General features: G+C 35.3%; 1 protein-coding gene across 2 annotated transcripts in view; it reads left to right on the top strand.

Moving 5' to 3' along the window:
• Positions 1-1,970: 1,970 nt before the first annotated feature.
• The window catches only part of TMEM232 (transmembrane protein 232), a 185,775-nt gene continuing 165,755 nt past the window's right edge, over positions 1,971-21,990 (top strand). Inside the window, exons 1-3 of one of the 2 annotated variants that reach the window (XM_058538321.1) lie at positions 1,971-2,251; positions 3,494-3,614; positions 19,714-19,843. In XM_058538321.1, the coding sequence (XP_058394304.1) occupies positions 19,731-19,843 (113 nt within the window). In that variant the 5' untranslated portion in view covers positions 1,971-2,251; positions 3,494-3,614; positions 19,714-19,730. Of the gene's footprint in view, positions 2,252-3,411; positions 3,615-19,713; positions 19,844-21,990 lie in introns of those variants that run through there. The other variant, XM_058538327.1, reaches the window with a different exon arrangement.

The following is a 21,990-nucleotide window of genomic DNA, read 5'->3' as shown; positions in this document are numbered from 1 at the left end:
ACAATAGTGGAACATCTTTATTTTACACTCCTTTATGAAAATTGAGAAACGTCCCCACTGCTTTCTCACACTTCATTATTTTAACTTGGATTATAAAAGCTATAAACATATCATCTTTTTCAAATTTGTTTTTGCCATTCCATTTGGTGGCCAAGGGAAAATGAATCATTTAGGTATATCTGGTTTCAGAGCTCAACATCCATTCTTTCCGATCACGACTTCTACATTTTTGAGTTCTTAGTTTTGGTGAATGTCTAAGCGATCTGCTTTTGAGTGGTTTATTTTGAGTGGTTTAATCTTAAAGCGTAGCAGGAGTAGGGGAAGAATTTGTGAATTCTTCCTTTTATAAACATGTCCTTTAGTTGTCTTCTCTATAGAATTCACGGGTAGCTACTTTTCTCTCTAAATGCTCTGTAGAATCAACGGATTTTTATATTATGGAGATGAATTTTTTAGCTAACCTGCTTTTTATTCCTTTGTGAGTAACGTTTAACAGTTTGAATTTTTCATGCTTTTAACATTTTTTCCTAGATGTCTTGAAATAAATTTTATATAAACCCCACCAAGCTATTTTTAAGTGCGGCAGTCTTTCCATATTCATTTTATCTGGAATATGGCAAGCAGTTTTGATTTGCTGTCTCAAGTCTTTTTTTTTTTTTTTTTGGATCAAGGAGATTTTTTCCCCCTACTAATTTTTAAATCTTGTTTATATTTTTGTTCTCTCTCTTACAGTTTTTCTCAATTTCACTTTTGTTCTTACCCTCAACTTACTGATCTATTAGGAGAGGTGTGTTTTGGCAAAGCCTGGGATCAGATACTGTAATTTGTTTTTTTTAAACTTTATTATTTTAAAAAATTTATGAATTTTAGTCTTTATTATTAATTTTTAGGAGCAGTTTTAGGTTCACAGAAAAATTAAGAAGAAGGCACAGAGATTTCCCATATACTTACTGCCCCCACTCATACATAGCCTCCACCGTTATCAACATCCTCAACCTGAGTGGTACATTTATTACAACTGACGAACTTACATTGACTCATCATAATAACCCAAGTCCATAGTTTATATTAGAGTTCACTCTTTTCTGTGTATGTGAGGAAGATTAGCCCTGAGCTAATATCTGTCGCCAATCCTCCCCTTTTTGCTGAGGAAGATTGGCCCTGGGCTAACATCTGTCCCCATCTTCCTCCACTTTATATGGGATGCCACCACAGCATGGCTTGACAAGCGGTGCATCAGTGCGCACCAGGGATCCCCGCAGTGCAGGGCGCGCACTTAACCACTACAACACCTGGCTGGCCCCTAGAGTTCACTCTTGATGTTGTACATTCTATGGGTTTGGATCTACAATTTCTGTTTTAAATGTCTAAAAGAAAATTAAAAGACTTATTTGTTTCTTATTATGAACAGGAATAATTCAGGATTGATGTATTTCAAGTTTACATCAGTTAAGTTCTCAAGTTCTTAATTTTTTAATGCAATTTATTTCACCAGGACAATCCCTGTACATTAGCTTTGAATTTAACCAGAATTGCTCTTACACATGGTAAAACACTTGTGAACGTTTGTAGAATATTTGAAGTAGCTCGCCCATTGGTAGCTAAGAAATTTTATAAGGATTTAAGTCAGATAATTTTATTGGATACTATATTTAAAGATAGGCAATTCTTTGCGTTTAAATTTGCCCCCTAGTGGTTAGTACATACAAAACACCCTAGATGCTTTGTTTTCCCATTATCTTAATTGCAGAGGACACTGGCAGGAGTCTACTTCTTCTATGTAAAACGAGTTTACAAACAGCAATCTGATTAAAAGACATAGCCACATTTGTGTAGCAAGCATGCTGTTTTTATTTTTATTTTTTATAGATTTGGGGGGTGAGGCGGGCGAGGCTTTAGACGAGGCGTGTGGACGTTGAGGAGAGACTAACGCACCGCCGAGCCGCTTCTTGCCGCAGCTACTGGCGGGATATCCAACGTACGCACAGTATGTAAAAAGAATCACTGCTAAGTGCTTTATGATTGTATTTTAAAGCTAACAAAGGTCTTTCACACATCATTGCATCTATTCGTTCGAAACTGAACACAAATGTGGTGAAGGCGAGGAAGGGAGTGTGGAATTGCATTTGCAGGTCCTGATTGGCTAAGCCCTCGTCAGGAGACTCTAAAAGGACAACCTTCTGGCTCTAAGAGCGACTCCCAGAGCGTCCTTGGCAACCAGTCTCGGTCCCCAGCGACCCTGCGTGCCGCGGTGAGTGATTACTAGGTTCTGCTTCTGATGACTTGAGAACTAAGGTTATGGCCACATCTACCATCCCGGGGCAACCGGGAGACCCACAGAGATCCACAAATGGAAGCACTGAGCCTTCTTTCGTAGGGATCCACAGCTCTGGCTGTTAGAAGAAGCCTGTAGTACGCGCGCCCCGGCCCCGGCCCGCCATCCCGCCTCCTCCTAAGGGTCTAAGCGGTCGGGTGTGGAAACACTCCTGTGAGGGCATGAAGGGAGAAAATAACTAGGTTATTTGACAGGGAAATAGCCTTTTGCTGGGGAGACGAAAGGAGGTGGGAGAACTTTCTTATTGCTATCAGTGGGGGAATTCTTTTAATTTTCTCTGGTCTCCGACTCGCTTGTTCTCTGGCAACGCTTAATTCAGAGGCCCGCTTGCCTCGCTGGACAGTTTTCAAGTCCTTCTACAGTTGGTGAAATTGCACCCCCCGACCGCACCTTTTTTTTGTACGCACACTCTTTTGGACTTCAAAAGAGAAAGTTAAAAAATTTGGAGAAGTGTGTGTGTGTTGCAGGGGGAGGTGCCTTGAGGATGTGAAATAAAAGGATTTTTGAAGGCAATTAGTCTTGAGAAAAAGGTACAAGTTTCCGTTAGGAAAAATTTCTAGGAGGGGCTAAGGCCATGGTAGGATTCCCTTAGTTACCTTATCTCAATATTATTTCTGAGTGGGCTCTTTCTTTTTGGTGGTCTTTGGCAAAATCATCCTTTGCTCCTTAAGGTTATAGCTAAATGTTATACTCCCTAATGCAAGTTACCTATCCAAAGGCTTGCTATAATTTACATATTGTCTAGCTTCTCAGAAATTGTTTTTTAATGTGTTTTTAAAGTTTTTTTAAAGTGTTTTTTAGTTTTCCAACCTTGTTTTAACTCAAGCTTAAAAAGAATAATTAGCGATTAATATTAAAACCTTTTTTTTCAGGGCCCGCCCTGTGGCTCAGCTGTTAAGTGCGCGCGCTCCGCTTGAGCTGCCTGGGGTTCGCAGGTTCCGATCCCAGACGCTCACAAGGCACACTGCTTGTCAAGCCGTGCTGTGGCTGCATCCCCTGTAAAGTAGAGGAACATGGGCACGGATGTTAGCCCAGAGCCAATCTTCCTCAGAAAAGAGAGAAAGTTTGGCATCGGATGTTAGCTCAGGGCTGATCTTCCTCACAAAAAAAATAAATAAATAAAACTTTTTTTTCTTTTAAATTCTAGATCTACGTCAGGTTGCAGACGAACTGTCCAGCACCCAGCAAGTTTGCTGGAGCCATTTCATGAGCTGAAACATGTCTCTTCAATGTGTAAACAGTGTTTGTTTTCATGCTGCTGACAAATTTTAGGTTCAAGGTGAGTATCAAATTTTTATTTCAGTAAGAACTATTCTGTATGAACCCTTATGATCTTGATGAGTAATGCTATATTCTTATTACACATCTGATTCATTACCAGAATCCTTCATTATCTTGATTAATTTGGTAAGTGTTCCTCTCTTGAAGTTCATTGTCCATCCAGAGCTCCTAGTAAAGTGCCTGGTGGAAACAAATGCTTAGTAAATAGTTACGGTGCTATCAATTAGAATTTCCTAAAATGTGTTGTGCATGTGATTCTGGAAATACTGTTCTAAAGGTTTCTTGGTCAAATTTAGGAAAAACTATAATCATACTGCTACTCAGTGAGATTTGCCATGCATACGAGCATATAAACATCTCTGAGAAGTCTTACAGTATGCAAACCCATTTAATTTTGGCAAGTGCAATGTTTTCCAAACTTATTTCACAGCAAAAAGCTTTTAGGAGGTAATTACATCCCAAGAATCTATATTCCACAAAACACATTTTGGGAATTACTGTTCTAAACTAAATACTGTACTCTTTATTTTTGCTTATATTTCCACAAAACCAAATGGATTAGGATTCTTTAAAATGTAAAACTATCTCTATTTACAGGTGGCATGATGTTGTATATGGAAAATGCTAAGGAATCCACTAATAGACTATTAGATCTAATAAAAAAATTTAGCAAGGTTGCAGTATACAAAATCAATATACAAATATCAGTTTTATTTCTATACACTAGCAATTAGCAAACTGAAAAGGAAATAAACTGAGAAAAAGTCCATTTACAATAGCATCAAAAAGAATAAACTACTTAGGAATAAATTTAACAAAAGAAGTGCAAAACTTATACTCTGAAAATTACAAAACACTGTTGAAAGAGATTAAAGAAGACCTAAATAAATGGAAAGACATCCTATGCTCGTGAATAAGAACACCTAATATTGTTAAGATGGCAATGCTCCCCAGATTGATCTACGGATTCAGTACAATCTCTATGAAATCCTAGCTGATCTCTTTGCAGAAATTGACGAGCTGGTCGTAAAATTCATATGGCAAGTCTACCTAGGAACCTGGAATAGATAAAACAATCTTGGAAAAGAAATACGAAGTTGGAAAACTCACATTTTTCAATTTCAAAAATTACTACTAAACTGCAGTAATCAAGACAGCGTGGTGCTGGCCTGAAGGCAGACATATAGATGAATACAGTAGAATTGAGAATCCGGAAATAAACTTACGTTTACGGTAAACTGAATTTTGACAAGGGTGCTAAAATAAATCAATGGGGAAAAGAAAAATCTTTCTAATAAGTGGTTCTGGAACAACTGGATATTCACATGCAAAAGAATGAAGTTAGAATCCTACCTCATATCGTATATAAAAATTAACTCAAATGGATCAAAGACCTAAATGTAAGAGCTAAAACTAAACCCTTAGAAGAAAACATAGGCATAAGTCCTTGTGACTTTGATTTAGGCAATGGTTTCTTAGATATGACAACTAAAGCACATACAACCAAAGAAAAAATAAACCCAATGGACTTCAACAAAATCATAAACATCAGTGCTTCAAAGGACATCATCAAGGAAGTGAAAAGACAACCCACAGAATGAGAGAAAATTTTTGCAAATCATACATCTGATAAGGGATTTGTATCTAGAACACATAAAAATCATTACAACTCAATAATAAAAAGACAACACAATTAAAAGTGGGCAGAAGATCTGAGTAGACATTTCTTCAAAGGAGATATACAAATGGCTGATAAGCACATGAAAAGATGTTCAATATCGTAGGCTATCAGGGAAATTCAAATCAAAACCACTTCAAATCTGTTTGGATATCAAACAGTTGTTTGGTAATCAAAAAGACAGGTAACAAGTGTTGGTGAGGATGTGGAAAAAATGGAGCCCTTGTTCACTGCTGGTGAGAATGTAAAATAATGCAGCCACTTTGGCAAACAATCTGGTAGTTCCTCAAATGGTTAAACATAGACTTACCACATGGTTCAGCAACTCCGCTCCTAGGAAGATACTCAAGAAAATTGGAAATATATGTCCACACATAAATTTGTACATGATGTTAATGGCATCATTAAGACTGAACTCATTCAGATCTTCTTGGATTCTTAGATCTCTGTGGCAGCTAGCCTACAGTTAAGACAAGTTTATACTTTTATTTATAGAACATAAAATTTCATGGCCCTGGGTGTTTCTCGCAGATGTTACATTGTGTGTGCTGTATGTGGGGTGGGAGAGCAAATACTGAAAACATTATTTTCTACAGGAAGTCCAGGAGAGGGTATAGAGAGCAGTTGTCTGAGAAGAATAAATTTTACAGTTTTCTTCTAGTATACATTGCCTGTAACGACTTCATGCACCTCGTATGACGTTGTCATTCAGCTAGTAACTCATTCAGCTACTTCTCTGGCTATTCATACTTCCTTGTTTGCTTAGGGATGTATAGACAAATTGTGTGTATCTTCATATGCTGTGAACATTGACTTTTTCTAATTACTGCCAAGTTTATCCTGTAGCATCAATACCCTAAGAACAGCCAACCAATGCTTAGTATCCTTAAAACCTGTGAGCTTCCTTTCCTTAGCCATGTTCAATGTTCTTCTAGGACATGGCACCAGTACAGAGCTGTTTCATTAGGTTCAGGACGAAGATTCTCATCAGATATCACCATAGAAAATTCATCAATGTAATTTTCAGCAGAAATTTTTTCATACAGAGATTCAAATATTTTACACCATGAAGCTTCGTAAATTTCTATAGCCAATCTTCTGAATGTTCACCCTCACGTTCAATGTTCAGTTCTTCATGGTCAATTCTATCTTGTTTAGTGAGGCACAAATCAGTCATTTCCCTTATTTGGAAAGGTAACTTATTTGGAAAGTTTAGCATCATCTTATATGTTTATTGGTCATTTGCACTTACTCTTCATAGTTTTGCTGGGTTTTCGGCCCTCTCAAGCCAAAATTTATCTTTCTTCAGCGTAAGGAAATTTTGTTTCATTATTTCTTTGATTTCTTTGAAACTATTTTTTTCTCTAATTTCTTTGCTCTTTCAGGAACCACCTAAAGACTTTGATTTATGCTTGCTTTAAATTACAAAAAGAACAAAGACCACTATATTATTTGATGGTTTGGGGCTGAAAGAATTCTATTGTGTGAAGTACTTTCAAATTTTAAGTATTCTGCTCATTAGATAAAGATATTTATATTCTTTGAACTTGGGGCCAAAATAGACAAAGAATTCTATTAAGAGACAGATAGGTGTAAACATATCTTATTCATATTTAAATTTAAATTTGGCTATTCTCTAGATCTTGTCATACATTTATAAAATGTGATATTGCTCAAGTATTTTTCTTCGTCAATTTTTTCCCCTAAAATCACTTGGAGTCCTATCATGGAATTCAGCATCTTGAAATGTGATAAAAAATGTTGGTTTACAGGCCAGTCCTTTTTCTCTAGATTATAATTTCTTAAGGGAAGGGACCATATTTTAATTATCTTTGTATGTCTAAACACAGGAACCTCAAACATTATTAGCACTTTTAGTTTTGTGAAAAATGAACCAAACTGAATTTCCTAAATGACAACCCCTTAAAATGAATAATGTGTGTACTTGTTGGTACTGCTAAATATAAAATGTTCAAAAACATTTTTTTTATTTCTAGTTTATATGTAAGTGTGTGTGTGTGTATAGTTTTCTTTATTTTATATTGTATGTTGAGTGTTGCAAATAAATAAAAAGTACTAGCACACAACATAAACCCTATAAAAGAATTCACGAACAATTATATCCACTTTTGTGATTCCTTCACAAACCATTCATCAAATTAGTAGTTTGCATCAAAGCCAAATAGCTTCCTATGGTCAGTGTCAACCTAGCTAAAGTCGTAAACTGAGGCAAGCTCAAATTACCAGAAATTGAGTTTATTGGGGAATAGTAAGTTCATTGACTTGAGGACGGGGAGAGATTCTTGGCAGATGTTCATTGGTCAGGAAATAAGTTCCAGTTTTCTGTACGTCAGGCATTTCCAAGAAATCAGTCTCTCAGTTCTTAAATTTCATTTGCCTGAGGCGCATGCATGAGATTCTCCATTCCATAACCTCTGGTTCCATTTTAGATCGAAATCCTTTCACAGTGAGTAAAAGAGATTTAGGATATTTAACTAAGTCAGAATAAGACTTTATCATTTAAGTATCAGCTCATTGTAATTTTCCTGAATAAATGAATAAATAAATGATTGATGAGAGATGAGTGGAAATAGTTCCTGTTTCAACTTTAATAGTACTTTTTAGTTCATTTTCCTCATTGTCCAAGGCTTTCTAAATCATCTGTAAATATTAAAAACACTTCAGTTTTTTATATTTTGAATATTGCTATTTCATATTAATTATGGATTACATTTATACTTATGATTTCTGGAAAAAATGTCAATTATTTGATTTACTACTACAAAGTTAAAATACATGTAGTAGTTATGAATCGTAGTTGATGGATTTATGTATGCGAGAAATATTTCTATACTTTCTTTAAATTGACTATGTATATTGCAAGCCTCTCTTTTGCTTGACTGGTTGGATATTCAGTCTTAGTTTTTATTAGGCCTGCCCCTGCCCTGGGGTTATAAAGAGGTCCTGAGTGCTTGTGCATCACAAAACATTGGAGAGCACCATGGGACGTTGGGTCACTTGTCACATCTACACGGTCCCCTCTATTTTGGCATACCTCTTCCGGGCCACAACTAGGCCGAGAGAAGATTTTTATGCCTCTGCTATGCTATGGGGTCCGATCTCTCAAGATGCAGCACCCAGACATTTCTTTCATGATACTATCATCTCCAGGGGATGCTACTACAACAGAGAAGATGGCTCTGAATGACCTGTGTTACCTTCCAGTCTCTGGAAACATCTCTCTCTCCATAATTCCAGAAGCTTTTCCCCTCCCTTCAGGGCACTCAGTGTCATCCCTTCAATGAGATTAGTTTTTTGTTTTTATTTTTTTGAGATGGGGAGGAGCCAGTGACTTCAGGCAGGTCAGCTTTCTGCCTTGGAGAAATTCAAGCAAGAAAGGAAGAAAAAACCTTTCATGCTTTATATCTCCTCAGAGTAGAGAAGTACAAACCAACAGGGAGAGGAGTTCTTAAAAATATATATATAAAGCCTTCATGCTTAAGAGCATCAATGAGACTCCATCATTCATACTTCTCTTTTACAAATTAAAGATTTTAGTCTTTTAACTATTTCCAAAAGGGACATGGTTTTATATTTCTTTACTTTTCCCCCCATGCCACTTGGTAAAATAGTCCAATTGATGTTTTATAATATAAGTGTAGGCCCCCAAAATGGATGAAGTAATCTAGTTTCCAACATATTTTACACCAAATGTTTGCAATTAAGATTTATAACTGATACATATAGTTTAACTTTGTAATGGCAAGTAAAATAATTAGCTATTTTTTAAAAAACACAATAGATATAACTATAAACCATGTACTCAAACTTTATGCTCTAGCAACCTGAATAGTCCCTACTCTGAGTCTGGAGTTTATCATTGGTGGTAGGGCTGTATTTAAGAGTCTTAAACAAGAGGGTGGGGCCTGGGGGAATAGTGAAATGATCAGAGGGTTTATGTTTGGAAAAGGCAGTCGTGTATAAGATGAGACTAGAGGAAGAGAGATCAGAAGGAGACTGGAAGATAAGAAGTTACTGTATTAATCTAGGACGAAGATAATGGCACCCGGACTTAAGAGAATGGCAGAACGGGTGAAAAGGAGACTTGATTAACATAGTTCTTTTGAAGATGGGAATCAATGGCACATAGCGACCAATAGTGCCTCCTCAATGAATTGATGCTACATGAGCTGTTGAACAACCAGAAACAAGGTGAGGCCTGACAATGACCATGAAAGGAAGATTTAGATGGAGCCTTGGTTTCTTATGACTGTGAAGCTGCCAAACAGACCCTAAATTGTCTAGCTTTAGATTTAAAAAAAATTTTTTAACGTCAGAGAGAAATACACATCTATCCTGTCTGAGCCATTGTTGTTTTTACTTCTATGTCACTAAACCTAATTATAATACAATATATTCTCTAATAATGTTATTTTTATTGAGGTAAAATTTGCACATTTGCAAAAAATGCACAAATATTCATTGTACAATTCAATGAGTATTCTGAGTATCTATTGCTGGTAATAACCACTCTAAAACTTAGTAGCTTAAATAATTTTTTATAAACTCTCATGGTACTGGAGTTGATTGTATGCAGCTGGGTAATTCTCATTTGGGATCTTTCCTGTGATTTCAGTTAGAAGTCAGCTGAGGCTCTAGTCCTCTGAAGGCTTGACTGGGTTGGGCATCCCAAACGGCTTACTCACATGGCTGGCAGGTGCTGCTTGCTGCCACCTGGAAGCCTGGCTGGGTGCTCAGCTAGAGCTATCAACCAGAGCCCTTATACATGGCTTCCCATGTGATGTTGGCCTCTCAGCATGGTGGCTGGACTCTGAGAGAACATCCCAGGAGACTTAAGAGGAGACTGTAAGGCTTTTTTTATGGTCTAGCCTCCTGTGTCCCAGAATGTTACTTCTGCCACATTCTGTCAGTCAATCAAGTCATTAGGTTAAGCCCAGATTCGTGGGGAGAGTGAATTAGACTCCACCTTTCGTGGAGGAGTGGCAAGGGCACATTGCAGAACAACATACAGTATGCGGGATATTGTTGTACCGTTTTGAGATATGCAATCTGCTACAATGAGTTTTCATACATATATATATTCCCCCCATATAGAACATTTCCATCATGTCACCTTCTATTCAATCACTACTCCAGCCCCACCTCCCATCCTCCCATAGATCATCACCATCTAATAGTTTTGCCTGTTCTTGACCTTCGTATATACGGGATCATACAGTATGTACACTTTTGTGTTTGGCTTCTTTCACTCAATCTAATATTTTTTATTTAATGTATGACTTTTGTTGCATGTAGCAGTAGTTTGTTTTTTATACTGAGAAGAATCCTAGTATATAAACATACCACAATTTGTTTTTCCATTCTCTTACTGATGGATGTTTGGGTTGTTTCCAGTTTGGGACTATTATGAATAACACTGCTATAAACATACTTGTGCACATCTTTTTGTGTCAATGTTTTCATTTCTTTTGGAATGAAATTTCTGGGTCAAGGAGTAGGTATATGATTAACTTTCTAAGGTGCAAATAGATTTCCAAAGTGGTTATAGCTTATTTTCACTCCTATCAGAGTCCATGGCTCCACACCTCACAGCACTTGGTATTGTCAGTTATTTTTAAAAAGTTAGCCATTCTAGTTTAGAGTGAAATAGTATTTAATTGTGGTTCTAATTTGAATTTTTGAAGACTAATGATTTTGAGCATATTGGCTTTGTTGATCTTTTCTCTCAGATTTTGTTCTGTATATCACTGATTTCTGTTCTTAAGAATTCTCTTCCACATTTTTGGGAGTATATCTTGCTGTTATTTTTCTCATTTATTATGTTAGCTAATTAATTTTTAGCTCTTCTTTGTTGTTAGATAAGTGTTTAACATTTCCTTTGAAGTGCCACTTTTGTTGTACCTCATATGTTTTTATACGTAATATTTTTATCATTTAGTTCTATTTTTGAAATTCCGTTGTTATTTCTTTTTTGAACCACAGCTGACTTAGAATTTGGTTTTTTATTTCCCCAATATGGAGGGTTGATTTATCTTTTCACTATAATTTTCTAATTTAATTGTGTTTTGATGTCAGGGAATATAATCTACTCATGTAGATTACCTACTCTTTGTAATTTGTTAAGACTTGCTTTCTAGGCTAGAATGTGATCAATTTTTAGAAATTGTACTTATTTGCTTGGGAAGAACACATATTCTCTAGTGAATGAGTATATCTTTGTGTTCATTTGGTCCATCACATTAATTGTTATTGTTTAAATCTTCTATACTTTTGCTGATTTTCTTTTTGTTGCCTACTTGACTTGCTAGTAGTTAAGAAAGCGTAGCTTAAACTACTTTTTACTAATTTATTTTCTAAGAGCCACACTGACTGACTACCTACTTCTCCACCTCTATATACACCAGTTCATACTGGCCTTTCATTTTCCCAGTGGCTTAGTTCCGAGTTTTTTCTCTCATAATTTTTTGGATTTCAAGTTTCCTTGTTAGTCCTACAAAGCTGCTTTTAAAGACAAAATCTGTGTCTTTTTTTACTGGCACTGGAACCCATATCACTAATTTTTCTATATTAACTATTTACTCACAAATCGTTTTTTAATTGTATGTGATCTATTTTTGTATGTGCAGATTCTTCTGAGATTGTTATTCAGATATTTTTCAAATAAATATACTGTCCCTCTTTTCCCATATTTATGCCTCTTTTGTCTTTTTTTAAAATATTTTTGTTGCCTAGGACGGCCTATAAAATGGTGAATAGTAGTAACAATATAAATGTCCTTATATTGTTCTTGGCTTTTCAGATAAAACTCTTAAAGTTATATTGTTAATTCTCATATTTCTTTTAGTTTTTCCTCTATATCTTTTATTAAATTAAGGAAAACTGCTATCCCTAGCTTGCAGAGTTTTTTCTTTGTTTTTTTAATCATGAATGGTAACTGGATTTAATTGACTTACTCTTTGGTATATATAGAAATATTTCCTACTTTTTGCCTTAACTCCATCAATATTATGATCTGTAATAATAGGTTTTATAATATTAAATCATCCTTGCTCTTCTGAGACTAACCCTTCTTAGTTATGATGAATTATTTTTTATTGGTATTTTTGGATTTGGTTTCCTTATTTCTTTTATTTAGAATTTTTGCAGCTATGTTAATAGATGAGATTTCCCTATAAATTTATTTTCCCATACTGACCCAGATCCTGTAATCTTGGATGGTCTAAAAATTTATCTCTTTTTGTATACGGTAAGTTAAGATTGTTGAAACTCTAAAAAGGCATAAAAAGTAAAATTTTGGAAAACCTTAGGTAGGTACTCTGGGGAGAAAGAATGAGCATGTGGGAGGAAGACAAATCCTCTACCCTCTGGGTCCTTCTGGCTGGGATACAAATTAACTTGACATGAGACAGAATAACAGGAGAAAATTAAACAAAGCTTTATAACATGTATACATGGAAGACACCCAGGAAAAACAGGGTAACTCACCAAAATGGTGGAGGTTCTCATCTTAAACACTATCTTCAGCTAAAGACAAAGGAGGATGTTGGGAGGTGGGGTTGGGGTGTCAGCTATGGGAGATTACCAGAAAAGCATAGTAAAGAAGAGTAAGGTTATTATGCAGATTTAAGTCCTCACCTTCTGTATTGATAAGAGTTTCTAGACATAAGATCCTCCCCCTTCTTCCTCGTAGAGAGGGAGCTATATTTACAAATGCAGATTTCCTTTACAAATGTAAATGTCTCTTACAAAGGGTAAATTTTACTTTTCAGAGCTTCTCCCATGTCTACAGTTTTTAAAAGTAACCAACCCAAATAATCCTCATGCCAAGAGACACATTTTGGGGTGGCCAATTTTGATCCCCCACAAGCATAAGAATAAAAGAAAATGACAAACTAATTTAAATAATTGTATTAGCAATTTTAAAAGCAGCTTTAAAGTGTTCTGTTATTCTTTTGGTTATTGTAATACTAGATATTATGTCTGTTTTTTGGTTGATTAAATATTTAGAGATAATCTGATATATATCATATCTATCTATCTATCTATCTGTCTATCTATATGGTGTTGTATATGGTGGCCTTGTGATTTTTAATTAAATGCTGAAAAGAAATTGATTAAATCTATGTAATTATGAATCAATACTTTATTATAAAAAACTTCAATCATGCAGAAAAGTTGGCAGACTAGTAAATGAATCCCCATTTACTTTTACCTCAGATTTAACAATTATCAGTTAAATCCATATATTGTATTAATTATATAATATTTTTATGTCTAAAGTGTTTATTACTTAATACATTTACACAATTAATTAGGAGAGTATTACACAAAGAACAAATAGTAAGTAATGAGTATTACTCTCCATTTGGATAGTAAGGAACCATTAAGAGGAGATACCATTATAATCCCTATTTAGATGAGGAAAGTGAGGCACCTGGAAGTTAAGTAATTTGCATAGTGACACAGATGTAATCTGTGCTGGAGCCAGAATTTAAAGTAAGCTGTTGATTCGTGCACTTGCACACTTACCCACTACACCATACAGGATTCTGATTAGGATTCCTCACAGAGGTAGAGAGACAAGCCAAGGGAGGAGTTTCATGATAAATGAAAGAGAAGGCACTTATTCTAGAAGGTGATGGTGTTGCCACCCAAGTAGGGGTTGTCTGCCCACTGCAAGACATGCCAATAGTCAAGAGGCAAGGTGGTAGAAGAGAAAGCTTTTATTACAGCTTACTAGCAAGGAGGAAGATGGCTGACTAACGTGCAAAAGAACTATCTTACTGAACAAAGATTACAAGCCAGTTATATAGGGGCTGGTGTCCAGGTCAGGGAGGCATCTGGTCTCTGAGTGGGGGCAGACATCTGGTCTTAGTTCCTGATAGTCTTTTGTTTTACTGGGTATGCATCAGAGACTGGAGCAACACCCTATACCCTGATCTTTCAGTTGTCATTGATGATGGCTATCAGCATAAACTCTCTGCCTGGGGGTCATCACATTCCTAAGGAACTCAAAAGAACAAAGTTATTGACTTATAGCAGCTGGGAGGGGCCGTAAAATCTTCAGAGCATGTCTGGGTTAGTTAATCAAAGGTCATTCAAAGTTACAACATGGTTTCTTTTCTACAATATGGTTTCCCTTATGTCAACCTTGTGTTGAGCCAGTATCAACGGTAGGCAGAGTCAGTTACTATAGAGGGATCAGGTAAGATCAGTACTGAAAAACTCTTAGTGGAATTGTCCATCTGGAGATCACTGTCAGCCTTGGAATTGTCCATCTGGAGATCACTGTCAGCCTTGGAAAGATTATCTCAGGGTTGGGATAACAGAAACTAGATTCCAGATATTAAGTTTTCTGTACTGTAATAAATTTAAAGGTAATTATCATGTAATATAAAAATCAGGGCCGGCCTGGTGGTGCAGTGGTTAGGTGCATGCACTCCACTTTTGCGGCCCAGGGTTTGCAGGTTTGGATCCCGGACGCGCACTGACGCGCCACTCATCAAGCCATGCTGTGGCGGCGTCCCATATAAAGCAGAGGAAGATGGGCACAGATGTCAGCCCAGGGCTAATCTTCCTCAGCAAAAAGAGGAGGATTGGCATTGGATGTTAGCTCAGGGCTGGTCTTTCTCACCAAAAAAAAAAAAAAAAAAATGTTTAAAAAGAGATATAAAAATCATATCTGATGTAAGTAAAAGGTAAACTCAAGCTATCTTTTTGCCCACTTCAAATAAATGTGCAAGGTAAATATTTGGAACCTATTTAACTTATTGAAAACCATCCCAAGAAAGTGGTAGAGAAAATGTGAGTTACAGCAGACCATCCTCTTTAGTGGAATGCTGTATAAGCCAAGAAAATTAGATCAAGCAAAGAGGTGGGTCTTAGAAATAGTTGCTTTCAAAAATAATGATTTTTTTACCTTTCATTTCACTATTTGAGGGAAGATTTATTTAAAAAGGAGAGTAATCCAATCTTTAAGATCATTTTTATTCACTTAAGATTTTGTTTCCATTTCAGTCCATAAATTCAGTCAGCACCCTGTGTTTTGGGTACTATAGAGAATAAAAGGATATCTAAATCTTAAAGATCTATTTAATTTATAAAAAGTCTCATTTTTACATTTATATCACCTTTTGCTAATTCAGGAAAAATGATGTCTATTTCTTGACAATGATGTGAATGAATCCAATTTAACAAGTCCATTTTAATCTCTTTACATTTAATTATCATGTTTTCCCAGCAGAGTAAAAGACATGTGTCTTGTATTTGATAGCAGAAAAATAAAATTTCTGCCTTCATTTTAACTTTCTATACCTGTTTTAAGGTGGTCTGTGGTTGCTAAAGAGCATGAGATAAGCCATTGTCTGTCCCTTTCTATACAATTCGCAAGTCAACATCACTGCATGTAGCTGTCATGAGGAGGAACAGAATGGTACAAATGATTTCCCCCAGAAAGTTTGAATAAATAGTTCAAAAAAACTTTTTATCAAATAGTGTATTAGAAGATGAATGTTTCAGCTCCACTAATGATTAGTGTGTGTGACTCTAGTTATAGTAATACAATGCAAAAAGGCCCTACTGTACTTGCAATAATAATAATAATAATTCCTTGTTGATAGCTTCAGGTTTTGGACTATATTGAGAAATGAAAGAGAATATTCTTATGAAAAGACTAAAAATTTGTGAAAGTTGATGCTTTTAGGTTCTATATTTTGAAGTAGTTTTTAGGAGAGGGGAGTAATTTTAAACCTTATGTATTTATTTTTTTGTTATTTACCATACTGAGGGTTTACTTCCAACATCCATATGGGAAACATTTCTGAAGACGTTCATCTTTTCTTTTTGGAAACTTGAGATTATTTGGTTATTGTTTCTTTTATTCTTAGTCAAAAGCAATCCTAACTAATAAAATACCTTAGGGAGTCATATTGTCTCTTTTATATCACAATACTGCTCAAATAATGGTGCGCAAACTAGTGTTGGCTAAGCACTGTTACTCCCAAGATAAGTACTCCCAAGATAAACCAGAAATTGAGAGTAAGCAAGTAGTAAGTTTTACAGCAATTTGACGTTGTAGGGGAGCAGAATTTGCCACCTCAATATGTGTCTCTTTGGCGTGAGGACTATTTTTGGCTGGTTATTTTTTTAAAAACTGCAGACATGGGAAAAGCTCTGAAAACAAATTAGAAGTTACTCTGTGTAAGAGACATTTATGTTTGTAAGGGAAATCTCCATTTGTAAAGATGTCTCCCCTCTGCACCAGGAAGAGGGGGATGATCTTATCCCTAGAAACTCTTATCAGTGAGAAAAGCAAGGACTTAAATCTGCATAACAACCTTACTCTTGTTTACTGTGCTTTTCTGGTAATCTGTCATAACTGACTCCCCTTACCCCCAACATCCTCCTTTGTCTTTAGCCGAAGATGGTATAGATGGTATTTAAGGTGATGACCTCAGCGATTCTGGTGAGTTGCTCAGTTTTCCTGGGTTTCTCCCATGTATGTATACATGTAATAAAGCTTTGTTTGGTTTTCTCCTGTTATTCTGTCTCATGTCAATTTAATTCGTAGACCAGCCAGAAGGACCTAGAGGGTAGAGGAGTTGTCTTCCTCCCCTACAATGTTTTCTACCCATCCAATCTGGAGAAGTCTTATCACCAGGGTATTGAGGAACTTGCATTTTGAGCAGATGATGCAAACACCTACCAGTATTACCAGCAGATGTGAGGAGTCTTTGGACAGTAGGTCCAGTGATCAAGAGAGAATTTCTAAAATAATTAGTCTCTAACTTCTTGGAATGGAACCTCAAAAAATATGACTAATTGTAGTCAATTATGTGAAATAATCAGGAAACAGCTCTAGATCAATATGCCCAATGCATGTGCACAAAAACTAGTTTGCCTTTAATTTGGTTTCCCTTCAATTATTTTTCTCCCCAGGTGATCTGTACTTTTTCCTTTCTATTCATTTGGCATTAAACGTTTTAAATTAATTTATCTAAGAGTCTGTCTGATTCAAATTTGTGTTTCTAAACTCTATTTCTGAAATATGTAATGTTTTATGAATGATGGATTTCTTTTGTCTTCTTTTGAAGACATTGTCTTTACCTAGTGTATTTAAACATGTTATCTCCATAATTTTATATGACTCAATAAATACTTATCAAATTTGTGACATTTATTACTAGATTAATTAATTCTTTCAAATATCCCTACTTCTTTATTGTTGTCATTCTGTGCTTATGTGTACTCTATCATGCATTCATTATTAATTGTTTGGAGTTATTTTCCTGAGTGCCTTTTAAGGTGGAAATATCTAATATGATGTTAGCCATTAAAAAAATAAACTCTTGAATATATTAATCCTGCTTGTGAATAACTTGTGTTTTATATTAAAGTTAAGCCCACTCTGAATGATATCCCTGTAGATAGCTCAGTACAGCTGCTGACTTAAAAATACATTTGCTTTATGTTCTAATGGATACAGATGATTAGAAGCAGACCTTGCTGTTACTAAAAGCAATAGACAAGGATGTTTTGTGTTTATAATCCATTTTGTGCTGGATATTTTCCCATTGCTCCTCCTGATCTGCTTTCCATCCTTCTTCGCTCTGCCCTGCACCTTCTGGCTTGTAGTCTGGTTTAGCTAATGGGAAGCCCAGGCTTGGAGTGGAGTGCAGGAGGAGAGTGAGATCAAAGTCCCTATGCTCCAGACTGCCTCTTAGGAGGCAGCCTCAGACTGGTTGCATCTCTTGACCAAAGGCCAAAGATGTTTAGTAAGCACCTTCTCCTACAGTTGTTCTTTCTGAGTCCCTCTTCCCCTCAGTCCTGAGAGTGGTAATGGTTCACCCTCTTCTTGCCAGCCGCTTACAACGGCACTGTCTTGGGTTTTATTTTATTATTTGAATAAATCTGCCCACATCTTTGGAACGAGTCTCTTTATTCAGTTACCCCATTTGAGTGTGCCATCTGTTTCCTGTCAGAACCTTCAGTGATATAATGATCAGTTTTAAAAATTAACTATCTTGAAAATGAAATGCAAAATAATTCAATATAAATATGACTACCTGTTTCATTACTTCATGTTGGTGTTTAAATACCCCTCTAAACACAAATAGTGTGTCTTAGTTTCGGTCATACACTCACAAAATGTGCTTAGACATACTTCAAAAGGAAATAAATTTAGATGTGAGGGCAAGCAGAGAAAGCATAATCTGAATGGCAAAAAAGACAGGAGACAAAAAGAAATTTACAAGTAACCTTAAAATCAGAAAGCATAGTAATCTAATAATGATCATAAGCTTCCTGTATGCCAGGCTCTAGTCTAAGCAATTTACATACATTGACCTATTTATTTCTTACAGCAACTCTATAAGGAGATACTATACCCATTGTACAGGTGAGGAAACTGAGGCACAGAGCAGTTAAGTAAATCAGTTAGTCTTAAAAAGAGATTGTCACATATTGAGGTATATGGGGTAACTATTCGGGTTCAAAACTGATTCAGCTTGAACTAAAAAGCCTGACTTACGGCCTATCAAGCATACATTGTCCATCTACTTAACCATTAAAGTAAAGAATGCACTCTCTTAAGATAAGAATGCATACTTCCCGCCCTAACATTCTATTGGTAATGCCCAGATTAGTTCCTTTCTTGACATTATGGTCATGTTGACCTGCTAATCTGCAACTGAATACCTCTTTGAAATTTTGATGAAGATGTATCCTGGGTGTGTTTAATGTATGTTTTTTGCTCTAAAAAGATATAAAACTGTACTGAAAACCACGCTTCTCTAGAATGCTTTCTAAGGCCTTCCTGGGTTATAATCCTCACTCTGGCTCAAGTAAACTCACCTCATTTCTCTTATCTATAGAATGGTTATTGATTATTTTGTGTTGACAGTCTGTTGTATCCTCATAACTATTATGATATACATCTGTTGCCAGTCTTCATCTGTTTTGTATGTGAGCTGCCATCAAAGCATGGCCACTGATAGACGAGTGATGTAGGTCCACGCCTGGGAACTGAACCCAGGCTGCCAAAGTGGACCGCATCAAACTTAACCATTAGGCCACCAGGGCTGGCCCTGCCATACTGTTCTTTCAATGGTTTGGTGAGAAAACTGCTAAAGCTTAATATGCTAAATATTATATGGAAGAATAAGTCTATAATACTAACATAATAGAAAGAACATGGGTTTTTGGTTCAAAGTTGGATTTGACTCCTAGGTCTGACAGTTTAATTTTAAATTTAAATTCTTCCTTAATGTAATTTTGTTCGCAAGCTTGATTTTCCTTCTTGCCACCCTTTTCCCCACAAATCATGAATTTGTGTGAAATGCATTATTTGGTACTGTGAGTGCATTTGTATTCTAATATAAAATTTAATATTTCTCTCTAGGTTTGTGATCTGTGAATATGCCTGTTAATAAATCACCTGTGACTAACAAATTTGGAGTAATATCTTCCTCTTATGAAAAACTCTTGAGGTTTAATTTTCAAAATTTAAGGAAAATGAGTAATAAATCAAAGTAAGTTTGAAAATATTCTTATATTATTAAAGTAGTGAATAAATACGCAGTGTAGAATTTAGAGAGTACAGAAAATTGTGAACAATAAAAAAAATCACCCATAATTCTATAGCTAAGGATAAAAATGTCAAGGTTTATTATTTTTTAAATAAATAGCTTCATTATTTTTAATCATCATATATTTTTAAAATTTTGAATTCTACAATATTTGTTTAAAATAAGGGTTTTTCCTATAATCATATGTCTTTGAACCTGTCATAATAATCTATGAAATACATAAAAGAAAGCATTTAATAACTCCTGTATTGTAAAGCATTTGAGTTATTTCTGAGTTCTTTGCCATTTCAAATTAAGCCACAATAGAATGTTTTCTTGCATTTCAAATTATTTCCTTGGGATAAAGTTTCTAAAATGAAGTTACTGGTTTAAAGTTTGTTGATATTTCAAAAATCGAGTGTGATTTTAAGAAATTTTTAAGAACTTGAGCAGAATAGAATACATAATAAAACTTACATGTTGACATATTGTTACATTGGTTTCAAATATTTTTCTTTAATAAAGAACAGATCAACAGATAACCTTGAAGCTCTTTGACCGTATGTCCTCTTGGCTATAATAATTGTGGTGTATATCATTTCAGTTCATTTTTCTACTTTAATATATGTGAATATAAAATTGTATTTTCCATGTGAATATAAATGTAATTATACCTAACACATTTATCTGTGACTTCATTTTTTTAAAAAAATCAATGTTATGTTTTGAATTCAATCCATATTGATAATTATGTATTTTCTTCATTCATTTTAGCATCTGCATAATGTTCCAGTATAATGAATTCTTCTTATTTTACTTACCTTATTTTCTAAATTTTTGCCAATAAAATCAAAGCTATAGTGAAAATCACTGTATATTTCTCCTTGTGGACCTGTGTAAGTATCTTTTTGGAGTGGAATTTTTTTGTGTGTTTGTGTGAGAAAGATCCGCCCTGTGCTAACATCTGCCAGTCCTCCTCGTTTTTGCTGAGGAAGACTGGCCCTGGGCTAACATCCGTGCCCATCTTCCTCCACTTTATATAGGACGCTGCCACAGCATGGCTTGCCAAGCGGTGCTTCAGTGTGCGTCCGGGATCCGAACCAGCGAACCCTGGGCCGCCGTAGCCGAGCGTGGTCACCTAACCGCTTGCACCATTGGGCCAGCCCCTGGAATGGAATTTTTTATTCCTTGCTTTTTAAATTTTACTTGATACTATTACTCTCCAAAGTATCAGAATCAATTTACATTTTCTTCACAAGTATATGAAAGTATCACTTCCCCCAACTTCACCAACACTTGATATTGTCAAACTTCTCAATATTTTCCATTGTAATAGGTCAAAAGTGGTTCTCACCTGATAACTAATTTTTTTTAAATCCCTGATAACTAGTGAGACTGAGCATTTTTTAATGTTTGTTGCCATTAGAATTATTTCTATGAATTATCTGTTTATATATTTGACCAATTTACTTTTGTGGGTTTTTTTTCTTATTGATATATATATTCTTAAATATTTATTATGAATTCTTCCAGTCTGTGGCTTGTCTTTTAACTTTGTTTTTGTGGTGCCTTTCACCATATAGAAGTCTTGAAAATTAGTATAGTCATTATGTTTTTAAGATTCATTCAAGATATTGAGTGTAGCTATATAATTTTTATTGCTTATTTGTTCATTCCATTTGTCCATTTCATTAACATACTGCAAATAATTCATTCATTCTACTATTGTTGGCCATGTCAATTATTTCCTGTTTATGGTTATTATGAATAATGTTTCCATGAACATTCTTGTACAAGCATCCTAGCAGATATCCTAAGGTACATACCTAGGAATGGAATTGTTGGATCATAGGATATATACCATTTAGTGAACAGAACTTATTAATTCTCAGTCTTTTATTATTAGTCATTTTTGTATTTTGGTTAAGAAATCTGTCTCCACCACAAGATCATGCAGACATTCTTATATATTATTTTCTATAAACCTTATTGCTTTGTCTTTCATGTAATACATATGGAAATGATTTTTGTTAAAGGTGTTAAGTACAGGTCTAATTTCCCTTTTTTATATACATACACATTGATCAACACCATGTATCGAAAAGAACATC

The sequence above is a fragment of the Diceros bicornis genome, chromosome 1 (genome assembly GCF_020826845.1).
Source record: "Diceros bicornis minor isolate mBicDic1 chromosome 1, mDicBic1.mat.cur, whole genome shotgun sequence".
Taxonomy (NCBI): domain Eukaryota; kingdom Metazoa; phylum Chordata; class Mammalia; order Perissodactyla; family Rhinocerotidae; genus Diceros; species Diceros bicornis.
This window is presented reverse-complemented; position numbering and strand designations above follow the sequence as displayed.